This window comes from Bos javanicus, chromosome 2, assembly GCF_032452875.1.
Source record: "Bos javanicus breed banteng chromosome 2, ARS-OSU_banteng_1.0, whole genome shotgun sequence".
Lineage (NCBI taxonomy): Eukaryota > Metazoa > Chordata > Mammalia > Artiodactyla > Bovidae > Bos > Bos javanicus.
In genome coordinates, this window is record NC_083869.1 from 112202415 (window position 1) to 112220921 (window position 18507).

Below are 18507 nucleotides of genomic sequence, written 5' to 3' on the forward strand. Positions count from 1 at the left end.
TCTCTACTGAAAGAGGGAGGGGACTTGTAAAGGTTAACTATTGCTATTTTTAAAGTACAAATGCTGGGGGACTTCCCTGGTGGTCCAGTGGCCAAGACGCCATACTCCCCATACAGCGGGCCTGGGTTGGATCCCCGGTCAGGGAGCTAGATCCCACATGCAGTGGTTAAGAATCCGCCTGCCAATGCAGGAGAAGAGATGCAGGTTAGATCCCTCGGCCGGGAAGATTCCTTGGAGGATGAAATGGCAACCCACTCCAATATTCTTACCTGGACAATCCCAAGGACAAAGGGGCCAGGCGGGCTACAGTCTATGGGGTCACAGAGAGTCGGACATGACAGAGTGACCAAGCACACATGATGCAACTAAGACCCCCTTGTGCCAAATAAATGAGTAAACATTTTGAAAAAAAGAAAGATTTCACATACACATTCTGAGGGTATCATTTGCTTGCTTTAAACTCTTTGATGGTCTCTCACTGCTCGCAAACTGAAGTCCAAATCTTAGCAGTGGCACACAAGGCAGATCCTTCTATAACTGGACACTGGGCCTTCAGCTCTCAGTACACTTTCTGCTCTGGGCATCTAGAAATAACCATGGTTCTGTACCGCCTGTGATTCCCTCCTGTCCTTTCCCTCTGCCTGGACCAGGGTAACAGAGACCACTCCTTTCACCAGTGATATCTCTTCCAGGAGGCTTTTCTTGAAACCCAGTGCTCACCCAAGGACCCTCCTTCCCCTGTGTCTCCCCAGCACCCAGGGAGTTGAGAGCACAGGGCCATCTCTTCACCATACCATCCAGCCCTTTGGGAACATCAATTTCAGCATGTTTTCTACCCACAGATCTAAGACGGGCCTGCCACACAGAAAGTGCCCAATAAATGCTTGTTTGATGATAAATGGTGGTCAGTGTTCTATTTCCTGGCTGGTTCTAAAAGGTCGGGGGCCATAAAATCATGAATCAGAAGTTATATAAGGGCAAGTGCTATGACTTTTGCTCTTTGTTCTGTCCAGGGCCTGGCACTCAATAAGGAGATTATTTCTAAATCTATAAATGAGTGAATAAACAAACGACTGAAGAATATGACACAGACTTATGACAATGTGAAAACAAACCACCATATCCAACAACAAAAAAACCTCATAGCCATGTGCTTTCATAAATCTCAGAAAGTGTAGAACCTGTTTCAACCAGTGTCCTGCCTCCCAGGAAGTTCCATGGGCCTGAAACACAAATTAAAAACCCAAGGCCCCAACCCCCACCTGGTCCAGTCCTCTGCCAGGACCCTGCTGTGCCCCCATGAAAGTGTTTCCTGGAACACTTCAGTCCCAGAGCAGCTAAGTAATCACTTTCCATAAAACACTGATCAACACTGCTCCTGGCCAGTAATCGCAAATACTCAGCAATTTACCCAACACACATGAGTCACGACTAAAATATTTTACTGAACAAAGACAGCTAACTTGTATAAAGTGATGTCTCCATCTATGTTCACATCATGCAAATATCATTATTGTGTCCTTTGTCTTTTTTTTAAACAGTTCCCTCTTCTCCCTGAGAAGGACAGGAGACTTAGCAACTGAACAAGAACAATTTCACCCTGTGGCTCAGGCACCCCCCTGTCTCCCACTCCTTCCTGGTGACACACCCACATTCAGGTTTAACCAATCACTCTCCACCTCGTTGGCGGTCAGTGACTGGTAAATAGCCTGCTCACAACAAACTCACTCAAAAGCCAAATACAAAGGTCAAATAGGCACTGGGGGCTTAAGGTTTCCTCTTATCAGTGGGAGCAGGCCCTCAAAACTACCGACTTCAAAAACTAGACGACAAAAGGCTGTACCGTGCCTCCCGCTTTAACAAAACAGCACAACCTCCCTTCTTCCAGAAAGACTTTCCTCTTTTGCAATATCACCGTTTAAGAACACTCACTGCAGCAAGGAAACAGTTTCTCTCAAAAACATCAGTCATTTCCTCCAAATTCCCACAGTAAAGCCACTAACCTTTGAAACTTTTAAGGGTTTACAAAACGCTAAAGTTACAACACAAATAATCTCTCTCCCATACAATCACAAAACCCTAGAAAGACCAGAGAGCTGGACTGGGGAATCTTGGAGTGCATTTCTGGCGTCACCAGAATCTCTGTGCCTTTCTACGAACCTGTTTCCTCTTGGGGAGAATGAGAAAATCGCATAGGATCAGTGTTTCCCAAAGTATGATAGGCAAGACGCCCTGTTAACAAGACAAGAGCTGACTTTAGGTGCACAGAGATGAACGTTTTAGCCATCCATTTTTTATGGAAAGGGATAACTGGTTTTCCATTAACAGTGGAAACATCAAATTTCTTTAAAAATAAAAGCATTTTTATTATTCTTAGAGTCTTAAGTGAGTCACTTCTGGGGAGGGGCGGGGGGGGGACCTTGTTTTGTAAATAACAATTCAAGTGGTTCTAACAGCTGTGGAAAAGTAACTGATCTAGAGACCTGGTGAGCGCCAGAGAGAGGTGTAAACCCCAGCACAGAGCAGAAGAGTGCTGAAGCCCCTGGAGGTTTGTTTCAAGAAAGGGATCCCTGGCACCCGGTCCCGCGGGAACCAGAGGCCAGTCCTGGCTACCAGAGAAGGCGGCTTGGAACGGACCGCGGAGGAGACGCTTCCAGCTCTAGGCAAAGGGGCGGGGGGTGCGCGCGGGGGTCCCGGGCTCGAAGGGTATACCATGGGGGGTCTCGGACCGGAGGGGCGCGGCGGAGATGAGGGTCCCTGGCTGGGAGAGCGCAGTGGCCGGGGGTTGGGACAGGTGTCCCGGACCGGGAGGTGAGAAGCACAGACTGGGGTCTGAGACCAGAGAAGCGCGGCGGCGGGTCAAGACTAGAGGACCCCACAGGCGGGAACTCGAGGGAGGGGGTCCCGGCGACCAAGAAGGTCTGGCGGGGGGCGACGGGCCGTGGGACCCGGGGACCGCGGACGCCCCCACGCGGAGAGGGCCAAGGCTGGCGACCCCCACGGCCCCCACACTCGGGAGCCGGTGGAATCCGGGCCGCCCTCGTCGCGCCTCGGCCCCGCCGCGCACCAGCCGCCGGCCCTACCTGTCCTCGCTGGCCGTGATCACTCCGTCCTCCTTGGGGATAAGCAGCGCGGCCGTGACGGCGTCCTGGTGCCCCTCTATCTTGCTCAGCAGCACCGGGCGGCTGCTCTGCGGCCTGGAGTGGATCTCGGCCGCCATGTTCGAGCGGCGGCGGCGGTCTCCGCGACGGGCGGCCCATCAGCTGACTGCGGGCGGGCGGGGACCAGTTGGGTTTCGCTCCGGCTCCCTCGGCCGCGTGGGTGCCGCGCCGCCGTAAGCTCCCGAGTGCGTCCGCCGCCTACCGTATTGGCTGAGGAAGCCGCGCAGATAAAAAAATTACGTGGCCAGGAGAGGCCTGTAAAGGGCTCGCCTGAGAAGTGGGGGAGGTTACAAAGTTCGAAAAGGAAACTCACGGACCCAGGAATGGATTGAGCAGTTGGCGGTGAAAAGGAATTGTCCCTCAAACTAGAACCTATCGAAAATAACAATACTATACTGTATCCATTCTAAGAAGCCTTTGTTTGGACCACACCTCCATTCCAGACATGTTAAAGTGCGAAAAATAAGAATGCAATTTAGAATCTTTGAAAGGCACTCATTGAGTGGTGACTGTATACCAAGCACGATCCTAAAATCTTTATTGGGTTCAGTCAGTTCAGTCGCTCAGTCGTGTACGACTCTTTGCGACCCCATGGACTGCAGCACGCCAGCCTTCCCTGTCCATCACCAACTCCCGGAGATTGCTCAAACTCATGTATCAAGTCGGTGATGCCATCCAACCACCTCATTCTCTGTCGTCCCCTTCTCCTGCCTTCAATCTTTCCCAACATCAAGGTCTTTTCCAATGAGGCAGCTCTTTGCATCAGGTGTCCAAAGTATTGGAGCTTCAGCATCAGTCTTTTCAATGAATATTCATGATGGATTTCCTTTAGGATTGACTGGTTTGATCTTGCAGTTCAAGGGACTCTCGAGTCTCCTCCAACACCACAGTTTAAAAGCATTAATTCTTTGGCCTCAGCTTTCTTTGTAGTTCAACTCTCACATCCATACATGACTACTGGAAAAACCATAGCTTTTTTACATGGGTTATCTTCATCCAGATAACAATTTAAGAGGTGAAGAGGTAAGTGCTCTCGCAGTCTCACTTTGGAAATTACAAAACTGAACCATGGAGAAGTTGAATCACTTGTTTAAGGTCACAAAGCTATGAGAAAGAGAAAAGCAGCCTTTGACTTCTAGGAGTTGGCTTGGTACTGTCAGTCAGACTTGGGTGTTGCTAGGAGCTGGCTGGGTGCTCACAGCTAGTATCTGTGGAGCATAAATGTTGCTGAACCAAATTTGGATCTGTTAGCCCCAAGCACAGCAAAGCTACTGCCACCACACTGTAGTGAAGGAAAGTCAGAGTTAATTTGCAGGTTGGCTTCCCTGATGGCTCAAACACTGAAGAATCTACCTGCAACACAGGAGACCCAAGTTTGATCTCTGGGTAGGGAAGATTCCCCTGGAAAAGGGAATGGCTATCCACTCTAGGATTCTTGCCTGGAGAATTCCATGGACAGAGGAGCCTGGTAGGCTATACAGTATGTGGGTTCACAAAAGAAAACACCAAAACAAAAAACATGACTAAGCAGCTGTGTAAGAGAAGCAAGGAGAACAGGCAGCTCATGCTCAAAAGAGCCAATTCCCAGAATGGCTTTCAGTGAAGGTTTTAAAGGCAACATTTGGGGTAAGGGTTGCGACTCATGACTTTCTTCTGGTTGCTTGGTGGTGACTGGCTATGTTTAGAAATCTTAATCATCAACCTTCTGGTTTCCACTTGTCTAGGGTACTGGTACTTTTGGTCAGCCTGTAGACACCATTCTCCACCTGAGTGGAGCGGGTCTTAGTTTCTGCAAAACAACTCAAAGATATGCATCAGATTGCTAGACTCTCCCTTGAGGAGGAACAAGGACTGTTACCACTGAACTACTGTTTAAGCTACTATTACTTTTCTTGATGACCGCTTTTCCTTTGTTTCTGTGTTCCCTCACTCCCCTAATTAGTAACCACTCTTTGGAACTCAGGAAAGGTCAGTGACTCGAGCCTTTTTCTGTAAACAAAAAACTGTGGTCCCCCGTTTCCTTTAATACTCCTCTCTCCAACTATATTAGTAGATCATTTATTAGAGTATTTCTCTCAATTAATGAAATACTGCAAAAATAACAGTTCCTTGTGCTTTCTTCAATTTATTTGAATGATATTCCATGAATTTTCAGTATTTCACATGCAATGTAACACAAAGCCCAATCACAATCCCCTCTCACCTCTTCTGAGAGAACTTGCTTCACCCAGAAATACATAAGCTTGTTTTACCATATGTGTCATATCCCTCTTTTCTTCTCTCCCTCCCCATAGGGAACCCTTTTACAAACTGGAATGAACCATTCAGATTCTTCCTCTTGATAGGTTAAGCTAAGAGATCTGAACTGAATTATATGACCTGTCAAAGAAAAATGAGAGCTGGACAGTAGTTAATACATTCTATTTAGGAACTATTTAGGAACTATTCCCCTAAAAATAGGGGAAAAGACACACCAGCATAGAACTGGGCTCAGTTTCCAATACAGCATGGACAAGTGGCGATTTTTGAACTGTGGTGTTGGAGAAGACTCTTGAGGGTCCCTTGGACTGCAAGGAGATCAAACCAGTCAGTCCTAAAGGAAATCAGTCCTGAATATACATTAGAAGGACTGATGCTGAAGCTCCAATACTTTGGCCACCTGATGCGAAAAACTGACTCATTGGAAAAGACCCTGATGCTGGGAAAGGTTGAAGGCAGGAAGAGAAGAGGATGACAGAGGCTGAGATGGTTGGTTGGCATCACCGACTCAATGGACATGACTTTGAGCAAGCTCCAGGAGTTGGTGATGGACAGGGAAACCTGCCCTGCTGCAGTCCACGGGGTCACAAAGAATTGGATATAACTGAGAGACTGAACTGAACTGAAGTAGGGATTTAAAGCCAAGGTGTAGGGTAGAGGTCAGTGACTAGAAAAGTACCAGGAGGAAACATCAGGGGTACTAAGGGATTCTGCCTAAACTAAGTTGACAAAATTTTTACAAAAGGCAGGCCAGGGTGATCAGACATAACTGGAGGATAGTAAGGTTTATGAATTTGATTAGATATCAAGGATTGTCAGACATTGGGTGGGAGGAGCCTCTCTAAACTGACTTAACTTTATTGCTGAAACTGTGATGCAGGCCTGTCAACAGGGCAGACTAGAGCCTGAGGTGGAAGCCTTGTTGAGAAGAGGGCTTAGAGAAGCCAGACTGAAGTTTGGTCAAGGAGAATCTTTGCCAGATCCTAACACTGGAGATTCTTGAGCTAAGTCGTAGCATGCTTTGGGATGGTTTTGGTCACCACCTCCTGTACATTGTTATGAACCAGTTTTCAGGGAGATGAATGTAAGTGAGATGTGTCCAGGAAGAAAGGAAGGAAGAAGATTGATTACAGTGGAGGCTGACTACAATAACCTGGGAGAGGGGTAGGCTGGCCATCAGGTAGCTCCTATGGAAATAAACTGAAAGAAGACTTGCCACCTGGACAAAAGAGGGTATTTGTGGAAATAGGAACAACTGAAGACATAGCAGTCCAACCTGGGTGACTATGGGGGATGCCATTAACAAGTAGAGAGATCACAGAAAGAGGTGCTCTTTCAATATCTACATGTTTTGTGGGCAGTTCAAAATTTGAGGATTCAGTCTTCTTTTGTGACTTAATATTAAGTTTAAAAAATAAATTAACAGTTTGGTAAGAAAGCAATATTCATTGGAAGGACTGATGCTGAAACTGAAGCTTCAATACTTTGGCCACCTTATGTGAAGAACTGACTCATTGAAAAAGACCCTGATGCTGGGAAAGATCGAAGGCAGGAGGGGAAGGGGACGACAGAATATGAGATGGTTGGATGGCATTTCCTACACGATGGACATGATTTTAAGCAAACTCCAGGAGATGGTGAAGGACTGGGAAGCCTGATGTGCTGCAGTCCATGAGGAGGCAAAGAGCTGGATCCGACTGAGTGACTGAACAATAAAGAAAGTGATATAATGATATTGCTAAAGAGTGAAAGATAAAGAGAAAAAATGACATAAATCCACTGTTCCCATTTTGACCCATTTCTCCCATCCTCCTCCCCCTTTTGCTGTAAAACAGTTTGTACTTAGATTGTTTTTAAATAAAAATGTTTATTTTGGATTCAATAATCTCTTAGTCTAGGGCTCCTAAAAGGAAGGCTTCTCGAGACATGCCAGGTAAATATTTGTCCATAAACAGCTGCTAGATTCATTGTCTTGAACTCTTTAAGACTACGCCTTGATAAGAAGTATTTTCTTTTTAAGAATTTAAGAGTTTTCTTTAAACATGAAACAGCTTGTCTTACTTTAATTAGGACAGAAGGAACAAGAGCAACAGACAAGATGAAGAAACTTCTTCCAGAAATTTCTGGACCCCAAAGCCCATGAAGCTCTGTACACTCAAGAGTAATTAATATCCAGGTAGGAATGAAAAGGTCAAATTACCAGAGATAAAATTGTCAACATCCATTGGATCATTAAAAAAGCAAGAGAATTTCAGAAAAACATCTGCTTCACTGACAACGCTAAAGACTTTGACTGTTTGGATCACAACAAACTTTGGAAAATTCTTAAAGAGATGGGAATACCAGACCACCTGACCTGCCTCCTGAGAAATCTGTATGCACGTCAAGAAGCAACAGTTAGAACTGGACATGGAACAACGGTCTGGTTCCAAATTGGGAAAGAAGTACATCAAGGCTGTATATTGTCACCCTGCTTATTTAACTTACATGCACAGTACATCATTTGAAATGCCGGGCTGGATGAAACACAAGCTAGAATCAAGATTGCAGGGAGAAATATCAATAACCTCAAATATGCAGATGACACCACCCTAATGCCAGAAGCGAAGAGGAACTAAAGAGCCTCTTGATGAAAGTGAAAGAGGAGAGCAAAAAAATCACTTAAAACTCAACATTCCAGCTCGCGTCAGCACATATGCTAAAACTGGAACGATACAGAGGTTAGCATGGCCCCTGCGCAAGGATGATATGCAAATTTGTGAAGCATTCCATATTAAAAAAAAAAAAAACAACTCAACATTCAAAAAGCAGATCATGGCATCCTGTCCCATCACTTCATGGCAAACAGATGGGGAAAAAATGAAAACAGTGGCAGATCCTCTTTTTCTTGGCCTCCAAAATCACTGTGAATAGTGACTAAAGCCATTAAATGAAAAGATGCTTGCTCCTTGGAAGAAAAGCTATGACCAGCTAGACAGCATATTAAAAAGCAGAGACGTTAATTTGCCGACAAAGGTCCATCTAGTCAAAGCTATAGTTTTTCCAGTAGTCACGTATGGATGTGAGAGTTGGACCAGAAAGAAGACTGGATGTTGAAGAATTGATGCTTTTGAACTGTGGTGTTGGAAAAGTCTTGAGAGTCCCTTGGACTGCAAGGAGATTCAACAGTCAATCCTACAAAAAAATCAACCCTGAATATTCACTGGAGCCACTGACGCTGGAACTGAAGCTCCAATACTTTGGCCACCTGATGCAAAGAACTGACTCTTTGGAAAAGACCCTGATGCTGGGAAAGACTGAAGGCAGGAGAAGGGGACGACAGAGGATGAGACGGTTCGTTGGCAAAGAGCCAGACACGAATGAGCCACTGGACTGAACTGAGGGGAAAAAACAAAACAAAACAAAACAAAACAACAAAAAAAAAAAATCCAACGTTTGCGCATGCCCACTAAAACACCCCCACTGGCCCCCACCCACCGGGCGCTGGCTCAGCCCCCGCCTCTCCCGCGTCTCCTGGTTTCCGGGGGAACTGTGTTACCGTGACACTACTCCGGCTCTCCTTTTTCCGCCCTCCATTGCTTTCTCCGGTGCAATGGCGTCCGGCCTGACGAGGTTGCTGCTGCGAGGTCCCCGTTGCCTCCTGGCAACGGCCGGCCTCACTCTCATCCCGCCTGTTCGGGGAGTGAAGAAGGGATTTCGCGCCGCTTTCCGGTTCCAGAAGGAGTTAGAGCGGTGGCGCCTGCTCCGGTGCCCGCCGCCGCCTGTACGCCGGTAGGAGCCACCGGGGAAAGAGGTTAGGGGTGGCGGTCCTGGAGCCGGGGCGCGCTTCCCCGCGGCTTCGGCCGGGTGGCGGGTAGGGATGCTCATCGCTCGTTTGCTCCTGGCCTGACCCTAGTTGTGCGATAGAGACACCCACGGGTCGTGGACGCGTGGCGGAGGTAAAGGGAATACATTTCTGCTGAGGAGTTGGGCTCATGGCTGCCCCCGACGCTCTTGGAACTCCTATTTGGAGTCCTGTAGACTGAAACTTGTGAGAAATAAGGCCAGCTAGAGGGTAACCTCGGAGAAGGCAATGGCACCCCACTCCAGTACTCTTGCCTAGAAAATCCCATGGACGGAGGAGCCTGGTAGGCTGCAGTCCATGGGGTCGCTAGAGTCGGACACGACTGAGCAACTTCACTTTCACTTTTCACTTTCATGCATTGGAGAAGGAAATGGCAACCCACTCCAGTATTCTTGCCTGGAGAATCCCAGGGACGGGAAGCCTGGTGGGCTAAAGCGACGCAGCAGCAGCAGAGGGTAAACTATACCCGGGCTTGGGTGTTTTAGCCCCTTTATATTGCTGCCTCAGAATTCCTTGGGTACGGACAAGAGGGAGGAAAGCACAAAACAGTATTGCGATATAGGGTAAGAAAAAGTACACAATCACAAGTCCACTATCCAGAGGAAAGGGAAAACAGTTTGGCTTTAGGTTTTTGCCATTATTAATCTTGTTCTGCTAGTGGAAAGTCTGGTAGGAAGACCCTCAGATCTTTATATAACTCCAGAAAAGATCCCCTTATACGTGAGGTTTTGCATTTTTTAAAATAATGTTTCTTTGACGTGTGTCGTGGTCGTACAAATAGATGCACCTCACTCTTTGATGGCTCCGTTTGATGGGTGTTTGAGTTACTGTTGCTATTACAACCGATGTAACACCGAATAGCTTTGAAGTTACTGCTCCTTTGGAAATTTAGTATGAAAATTGATAGCTATTTTAATATTGCCCTCCCCCCAAAAAAGCCGATCTAGTTTATACACCTGGTAGGAATATATATGTTCATAGTTCTATATTTTTTCAACACAGAATATTAAGTTTTCTCCTAAAAACAATAGTAAAATAGTGTTCCTTCTTAATCTACATTTGGTTATAGTGAGGTTAGTCATTTCAGGCTTTAATAGTTGTTAGAAACTTTATATATTATATAGATTATATATATCTTAATGACTTACAACCCAGATCTTTTTGCAGCCCCTTTTTACTTGAGAGTTTTATTTTTGGTTTATTGTCTTTAGTTTTTAAAAGACCTTTTAGTCGTTCTTGAGAATGATTGTGAAGTTTTAACCTACTTACAATATTGATAACTAGATTTTGTTGCTAATTTTCACTGAATGCTTCCAAATCTTACAATAATGAAATACAAGATAACTATAATATACTTAGTGTTTATGACTTGAACATATGACATTATAATCTGTGTTTCATGTGTAAGTATAAAGCACAGTTCCGTGGTTATAACAGTAGAACCTAAAAGTGAGGCTAAGGTCTTAGTCTCTGTTGATGAACTGCTTTGATGTGGCAGTTGACTCAGAGGGACAATTAATCCAGCAGAGGACCATAAGTAATCAGCTGACATAAGTAATTTTTAGAAAATCAGATTCTGGAATTAAAATGAAGCTCAATCTTCATTTTAAAATTTTCTAAAATTTTATATAATTAAATAAAATTGCATCACAACGAGAAATGTTTGCATCACAGCAACATCTTGTTCTCTTTATTATCTCTTACTGTCTTCTGTTTTACATTTTCAGTTCAGAGAAGCCCAACTGGGATTACCATGCTGAAATACAAGCATTTGGCCCTCGGTTACAGGAAACTTTTTCACTAGATCTTCTCAAAACTGCATTTGTTAATAGCTGCTATATTAAAAGCGAGGAGGCCAAACGCCAAAAACTTGGTATAGAGAAGGAAGCTGTTCTTCTGAACCTCAAAGATAATCAAGAACTATCTGAACAAGGGACATCTTTTTCACAGACATGCCTCACGCAATTTTTTGAGGACGCGTTCCCAGACTTGCCCACTGAAGGCGTTAAAAGTCTGGTTGACTATCTCACCGGTGAGGAAGTTGTGTGTCACGTGGCTAGGAACTTGGCAGTGGAGCAGTTGACGTTGAGTGCAGACTTCCCTGTCCCCCCAGCTGTGTTACGGCAGACTTTCTTTGCAGTGATTGGAGCCCTGCTACACAGCAGTGGACCCGAGAGGACTGCACTCTTCATCAGGGTAGGTGATTGTTAGTTGCACATGCTGGAACATGCTTGAGGTAGAAAGAAACATTTCTTTTTGTACTTTACTTCTTTGTGCTATGACCTTGGCAGGTTACATGTGAATTATTCTCCTGATCCAAACTGAGAAAGACCTAAAGCTTTTTATCAGTTCAGCTCAGTCACTCAGTTGTGTCTGACTCTTTGCGACTCCATGGACTGCAGCACGCCCGGCCTCCCTATCCATCACCAACTCCTGGAGTTGATTCAAACTCATGTCCATTGAGATGGTGATGCCATCCAGCCATCTCATCCTCTGTCATCCCCTTCTCCTCCTGCCTTCAATCTTTCCCAGCATCAGGGTCTTTTCCAAGAAGTCAGTTCTTGGTATCAGGTTTCAGCATTCAGTCCTTCCAATGAATATTCAGGATTGATTTCCTTTAGGATGGACTGGTTGGATCTCCTTGCAGTCCAAGGGACTCTCAAGAGTCTTCTCCAACACCACAGTTCAAAAGCATCAATTCTTCGGTGCTCAGCTTTCTTTAGTCCAACTTTAACATTCATACATGACTACTGGAAAAACCATAGCTTTGACTAGATGGACCTTTGTTGGCAAAGTAATGTCTCTGCTTTTTAATATGCTGTCTAGGTTGGTCATAACTTTTCTTCCAAGGAACAAGCATCTTTTAATTTCATGGCTGCAGTCACCATCTGCAGTGATTTTGGAGCCCCCCAAAAATAGTCCATCACTGTTTCCACTGTCTCCCCATCTATTTGCCATGAAGTGATGGGACCAGATGCCATAATCCTAGTTTTCTGAATGTTGAGCCTCAGGCCAACTTTTTCACTGTCCTCTTCCACTTTCATCAAGAGGCTCTTTAGTTCCTCTTCGCTTTCTGGCATTAGGGTGGTGTCATCTGCATATCTGAGGTTATTGATGTTTCTCCCTGCAATCTTGATTCTAGCTTGTGCTTCATCCAGCCCGGCATTTCACATGATGTACTCTGCATGTAAGATAAGCATGTAAATAAGTAGGGTGACAATATACAGTCTTGACGTACTCCTTTTCCTATTTGGAACCAGTCTGTTGTTCTATGTCCAGTTCTAATTGTTGCTTCCTGACCTGCATACAGATTTCTCAGGAGGCAGGTCAGGTGGTCTAGTATTCCCATCTCCTTAAGAATTTTCCAGAGTTTGTTGTGATCCACACAATCAAAGGCTTTGGCATAGTCAATAAAGCAGAAGTAGATGTTTTTCTGGAATTCTCTTGCTTTTTCAATGATCCAACAGATGTTGGCAATTTGATCTCTGGTTCCTCTGCCTTTTCTAAAAAAAGCTTTTTATGATAGTATCTTAATTATTTTTATGATAGTATCTTAATTATTCTTGAATAATTAGAGGTGAATTAAATATTAAATTTAGTGTTTACCTCATGGCAGGACTGCAAGCCATGTTTTTAGCTTTACATCCTAAGGGACAAGGGTAGTGCCTGCACAGTAGAGGCTCAGGAGTTTAGTGAGTGAATGAGTCCAAAGCACACCGCTGGAGGGCCTAGTGTGGTTTGGCAGCTCCTTGCTTAAGTACCAGCTGCTATTCTGCTTTTCTGAGTGATACAGTCTTGGATTTCTGAGTCCCTATTATGGGCTTTGCTGGTGGCTCAGACGGTAAAGAATCCCCCTGCAATGCAGGAGACCTAGGTTCAATCCCTGGATCAGCATGGCTACCCACTCCAGTATTCTTGGCTGGAAAATCCCATGGACAGAGGAGCCTGGCGGGATACAGTCCATGGGGTTGCAAAGAGTCAGACACAACTGAGTGAGTAACACTTTCATTATATACACCAAATTCCTTGTTAGCCAGTAGCTTGCCTAATTAAAATACTTGAGTAATTGGTATGATTTAACTCCACTGTCCTTTTAGAAGTTGTCAATTGGGAGAAGTTTTATTCTTTGCTTTTGGATGAAAACATGAGTTTTGGTCTTTCTTACATAATGGATAGTCCAGGCAATCATTCAAGTCACAAAAAAGAGTCTTGACTCAGGCCTTTGAAATTAGTTGTTTTAAACTAGTTTCCCTTACTGTTGGAATCTATGTATTTAGTTTTGACACTTAAGTTGATCTGATCATTTTGATCAAGAAGGATACTTGCATTAACCAGCACTCAGACTTCATTCAGAGTTAAGGTCTCCCTTCCAACTTCCCAGCCAGGACTTATCTGTCTGTCTGTATTATGGAAGCAGGTTTTTAACTGACACCTCTGGAGATGGAGCTGAGGGAAATAGAAGGAAGGGAAGGCAGAAGGTGTTTACTTGACTTGATGGCTGAAAGCTGGTTTAGTGCTTTCTGAGTCTGCTCACTGTTTAAACAGACACTAGTGAGCATTTTGTTCCCAGCTGGAACCTTACAACCATGTACCTTCATGTGGGCATTGGCTGTCAGCTTCTAGTTTTCTGGATAGGGTTCCTTTCAAAATGACATCCCTGCTATGAATCCCACCTCAGGTCTTAAGGATTTTTATACCCCTGACATCAGGTGCAGACTTCGGCCCCATTACTGCAGGTAACTTCTGCCAGACTGTCGCCTTAAGCGGGAGTGTTTGTTGACTGCCAGTTGACTGAACATCCATTGCCTCATTCGGAGGCCAGGGGACCCTTTGAAGCCCTCTAGGAGAAGGCAATGGCACCCAACTCCAGTACTCTTGCCTGGAAAATCCCATGGATGGAGGAGCCTGGTAGACTACAGTCCATGGGGTCGCTAAAAGTCGGACACGACCGAGTGACTTCACTTTCACTTTTCACTTTCCTGCATTGGAGAAGGAAATGGCAACCCACTCCAGTGTTCCTGCCTGGAGAATCCCAGGGATGGGGGAGCTTGGTGGGCTGCCGTCTATGGGGTCACACAGAGTTGGACACAACTGAAGCAACTTAGCAGCAGCAGCAACAGCAGGCCTGAGGTGAAAAGGAAAGCCTCGCTTGCCCCCTCTTTCCCCTGCAATTAAACATTTTTTTATAAAGAAATTCTAACAAAATCCTCCCTTGATTTCCATTCTCTCCCAATCACTATAGCTTATGTAGAGTCTTAGAACTATCTAAACAATTTTTGGTCACCATTTTGAAATTTTCACAGGGTAGTCATGAGACCATTTTGGAAATACTTGTTTACCATATTTTAGTGCCTCTGTTGACAGTTCCAATTATAGATCCTCAGGTCTCCCGCATTATAGATAGACGCTTTACTGTCTGAGCCACCAGGGAAGTCTATAGATCCTCAAAGAGATAGATGATTCAAATATCTTACTTCTCAGTCAAGAGCTGTGACATCTCCCATAGTAGAACTTACTGTGTTAGTGGTATAGTGTGAGGACAGCCACTCTCCATAGTGGAACTGACTGGTTTGAATGGTCTTATTTCATTCATTTGCTCACCTAATATTTATTGTTTCCTGTGTGCCAGGCACTGTGCCAAGCACTGGAACCAGAGTTTAATAGGATTCAGTCTTTGCTCACAGCTCATAGGCAGAGAGAGTAGAATGTGGACAGTGCCCTCAGGTATTATAAAGTGTAGAGGGAACTCAGGGGAGGCAACTACTATTTCCAGCAGGATTAGGGAAGTTTTACAGAAGTGACATTTGCCCCAAGAAGGTCATTCCAGGAAGAAACCTTGAGGAGCATATTCCCTTTGCTGTACAACATACGCTTGTACTTTATTTATTTTATATTGAGTTGCCCAAAAAGTTTCTTTAGGTTATTCTGTCACATCTTATGGAAAAACCCAAATGGACTTTTTTGGTCAACCGAATACATACTAGCTCATACCTTTTAATCGCATTAAATTTTAAAGTTTCTGTTAGAAGTGAACTTTAAATTATGGTCCTTATTTTCCTTATACTAATTTAAATGTATAAATTATGTTTTTATATGCAGGACTTCTTAATTACTCAAATGACAGGAAAAGAACTCTTTGAGATTTGGAAGATAATAAATCCCATGGGGCTACTGGTACAAGAACTGAAGAAAAGGAATATTTCAGTTCCTGAATCTAGACTCACTAGGCAATCTGGAAGCACCACAGCTTTGCCTGTGTATTTTGTTGGCTTATACTGGTTAGTAACATTTTAATCTTTATAATATTGATCAGAAGTCTTAAAAACTGACTTTTCACAGTTCTTTAATAAACCTCGAATTGCATTAAAGGATTTTTTGAAAACCTCATTCCCTTGGTGATCTAGTCACTAACTACTTCCTTTCCTGCTGGTCATCCTTAGGGGAAGGTAGGTAATCTGTGGTTTGCTAATAGTAGCTTTTGTTAACCAACCATTTACGATGGAAATCTCATAGAGTATCCTGCTAATCTAAACATTTCTTTAAAAAAAATTTGACTTGTAATAGAGATTTAACCCCAGTCCACACTTGTAACAGCTTCAATTGAGCCTAGAACTGAAAAAGAAATTGAACGTTGCCCATCAAAATAAGTCAGCCCATGCTGAGAACTTTTAGGTTTCTTAGTAACAGTCGACCTGCCTCAGGTTGATTTCAGGTGGATAGAAGTGTTAAGTGTAAACTATGAAAATATTTACGATGACTTTTAAAATTTAGGTAAATATTTTTCTGATTTTATATGATGTAGGACTTCATAGGTATAAAAGCAGTGGAAGACATTGCAAAGGAGAAAATTGATGGTGGTGTAAGATGTTGCATCTTTAATTTTAATTGAAGTGCAAAGCAAAATGAGATGCTCTTGCTTTTCAGATTGGCAAGCTTTAAACGCATCCTTCATCAGCAGTTCATACACTGCTGGTAGAAAGAAAAGAAAAGGCACGATATTTCTGATAGTTTTGGTGAATATTGCTGCGAAAATTAGACCAGGGAAAACTGATCTGTGTGCTTTGTTTTATGATGCACCGTGTAATTTCAGGCTATTGTTGGGTTTTTTTCCTAGTGATAAAAAGCTGATTGCAGAAGGCCCTGGGGAGACGGTACTGGTTGCAGAAGAAGAAGCTGCTCGAGTGGCACTTAGGAAACTCTACGGGTTCACTGAGAATCGCCAGCCCTGGGACTACTCTAGGCCCAAAGAGCCTGTGAGAGCAGAAAAGACCATTGCTGCCAGCTAGCCAGCCAGAGATGTGCAGCCTGAAACTTGTGAGCAAAACAGCGAGACTAACAAACGTCAAAAGATGATCCAAGCTGGACGTTTTTTAAATTGTAAAGAAATATGTCTTATTCCTCATACTGAATTCCTAAGATTGAACAAATGTTTATCAGGTCACTTCTTTTATTTTCTTTTTAGTCATTTTTGTTCTGTCAAAAATCTTTTGATCTTTTGGTATTTTCCTGATAAATTTTAACTCAAATTCTTCATCTTATTATTGTATTTAAATTGTACAGTTAGGTGTATTTTATTCCTTTCTGACTTTGAAGTATCATAATTTGTATATTTTACATGAAGTTTGCTGTAATGCCAATTAAAAAAAGTTATTCTTCATGTATTTCATTGTAGCTTAATTTGATTTACCCAGATTAGTGAACCCTGCCTCTCTAATACAGTTTTAGCTAAAATAGTTATAACTCTTAACTTTTAGAAATGTAAGGTGCTGATTATAACAATTAGGCATTTACGATAACTTAGGTGGCGACTACTGAGCCTGTGTTCTTAGAGCCTGTGGTCCATGGTGAGAGAAGCCTCGGTTTAAAATTCTGTATGCAAGTTAATTTCATAGCTATTTAATTTCTATAAAATGAATGGCAGGGATGTACATTTTATGCTTTCAAAATAAAACATGAAAATCAAAAGCAGATTAAAATGTTGAAGCTAATGGAAAAATAAAGTATGTATTTATCAATTTAGTATTCCATAATCATGGTGACCATGTCCCAAGCACAGCTCTTAAATATTTCTACACAGTTAATTCAGTAGAAGACACATCTTAAGAGTGTGTCTTTCTGATTCTTTAATCCTTTGTGTTTAATTTAGTAATCTTCCTACTGCAAATTCCCTTTATTTCTTTTAAACTTTTTGGCAACAGTAATAATTTTCAGTTTTAGTCTGCCAGCAGTCACTCCCCAGAAGTTAACAAGAAAAGTGGGAGTTGAGAATAGAAAAGAGGTAAAATGTTTAAATTGGTAACACTTTTTGCCATGAAATCTTTTTGTAAAGGAAGATGAAGAATCTTTGAAACTCCTAACCAGTCTCAGGCAAGCAGTTTCAAAGCGGACTTAATATCATCTAGGAGGACTTACTGAAGAAGGAAATGGCAAGCCACTGCAGTATTCTTGCCTGGGAAATCCCATAGATGGAGGAGCACAGTGGACTTTAGGGGTCGCAAAGGGTTGGATGCAACTTGGCGACTAAACAAGGTGAAAAAAGAAGACTTATAGCTATGACAGCTAACACAGAGACTGCTTTCGAAGGGGAGTTTGAGAATTACCTAGTTGGCTGGATTGGTTAGGTTAAGTGTAAACTCTTTCATCTTTCTTTTGAGAGTAATTCCAACTCCTCTAATAATTCAGCACAGGGATAGAGGACCAAACCCAATAGTGAAATGGTACCCTTAAACGTATCATCCACAAGTAAATACATCAAGTATCTCATTGACAACATAGGAGAAAAGAGATACTATATAAAAAGTTTCTGGGAAGCAAAAGATGGTATGTGTCCTCTAACCACTTCTCATCCAGCATGTGCTAGACCAATGTTCTAGTTTTATTTTAGTTGAATATTTTTTCCCAAAAGTCTTTGGAGAACTTAGTTGTAAACTGAGTAATCCTTTTTTTTTTTCTGAGTAATCCTTTCCTTCTCTGTAAATTCTATGGATATATTTCTCCTGCTCAGGGCAGTTTGCAGGACCGTAATCTACAAGTTTGGAGGGGAATTATCTTCACCCTTAGGTTTTTCAATCTGCTAATCCTTGAATGCTTTTAGGGTTACACGTGCAACAAGTCTAGGTCTCTAGTTCATAAAAACTACTTTGTAGTGTGGCGTTGGAGAAGGAAATGGCAACCCACTCCAGTGTTCTTGCCTGGACAATCCCAGGGACCGAGAGCCTGGTGGGCTGCTGTCTATGGGGTCGC

The 18507-nt window shown here is 43.4% G+C and overlaps 2 protein-coding genes and 1 pseudogene across 2 annotated transcripts in view; 2 read left to right on the plus strand and 1 right to left on the minus strand.

The window, feature by feature from the left end:
* Nucleotides 1-3314, minus strand: part of WDFY1 (WD repeat and FYVE domain containing 1) — a 55054-nt gene extending 51740 nt beyond the window's left edge. Inside the window, exon 1 of the mRNA XM_061386456.1 lies at nucleotides 3084-3314. Coding sequence (XP_061242440.1) covers nucleotides 3084-3220 — 137 coding nt within the window. The 5' untranslated portion in view covers nucleotides 3221-3314. The remainder of the gene's footprint in view (nucleotides 1-3083) is intronic.
* A 4789-nt stretch (nucleotides 3315-8103) lies between these two features.
* LOC133236032 (U6 spliceosomal RNA) lies at nucleotides 8104-8198 on the plus strand (annotated as a pseudogene).
* A 761-nt stretch (nucleotides 8199-8959) lies between these two features.
* On the plus strand, nucleotides 8960-17279 carry MRPL44 (mitochondrial ribosomal protein L44). The gene is made up of 4 exons (XM_061386489.1): nucleotides 8960-9191; nucleotides 10992-11460; nucleotides 15364-15542; nucleotides 16379-17279. The coding sequence occupies exons 1-4, from the start codon at nucleotides 9013-9015 to the stop codon at nucleotides 16548-16550; spliced, it is 999 nt and encodes a 332-aa protein (XP_061242473.1). The 5' UTR covers nucleotides 8960-9012; the 3' UTR covers nucleotides 16551-17279.
* The last annotated feature ends 1228 nt before the right edge of the window (nucleotides 17280-18507 follow it).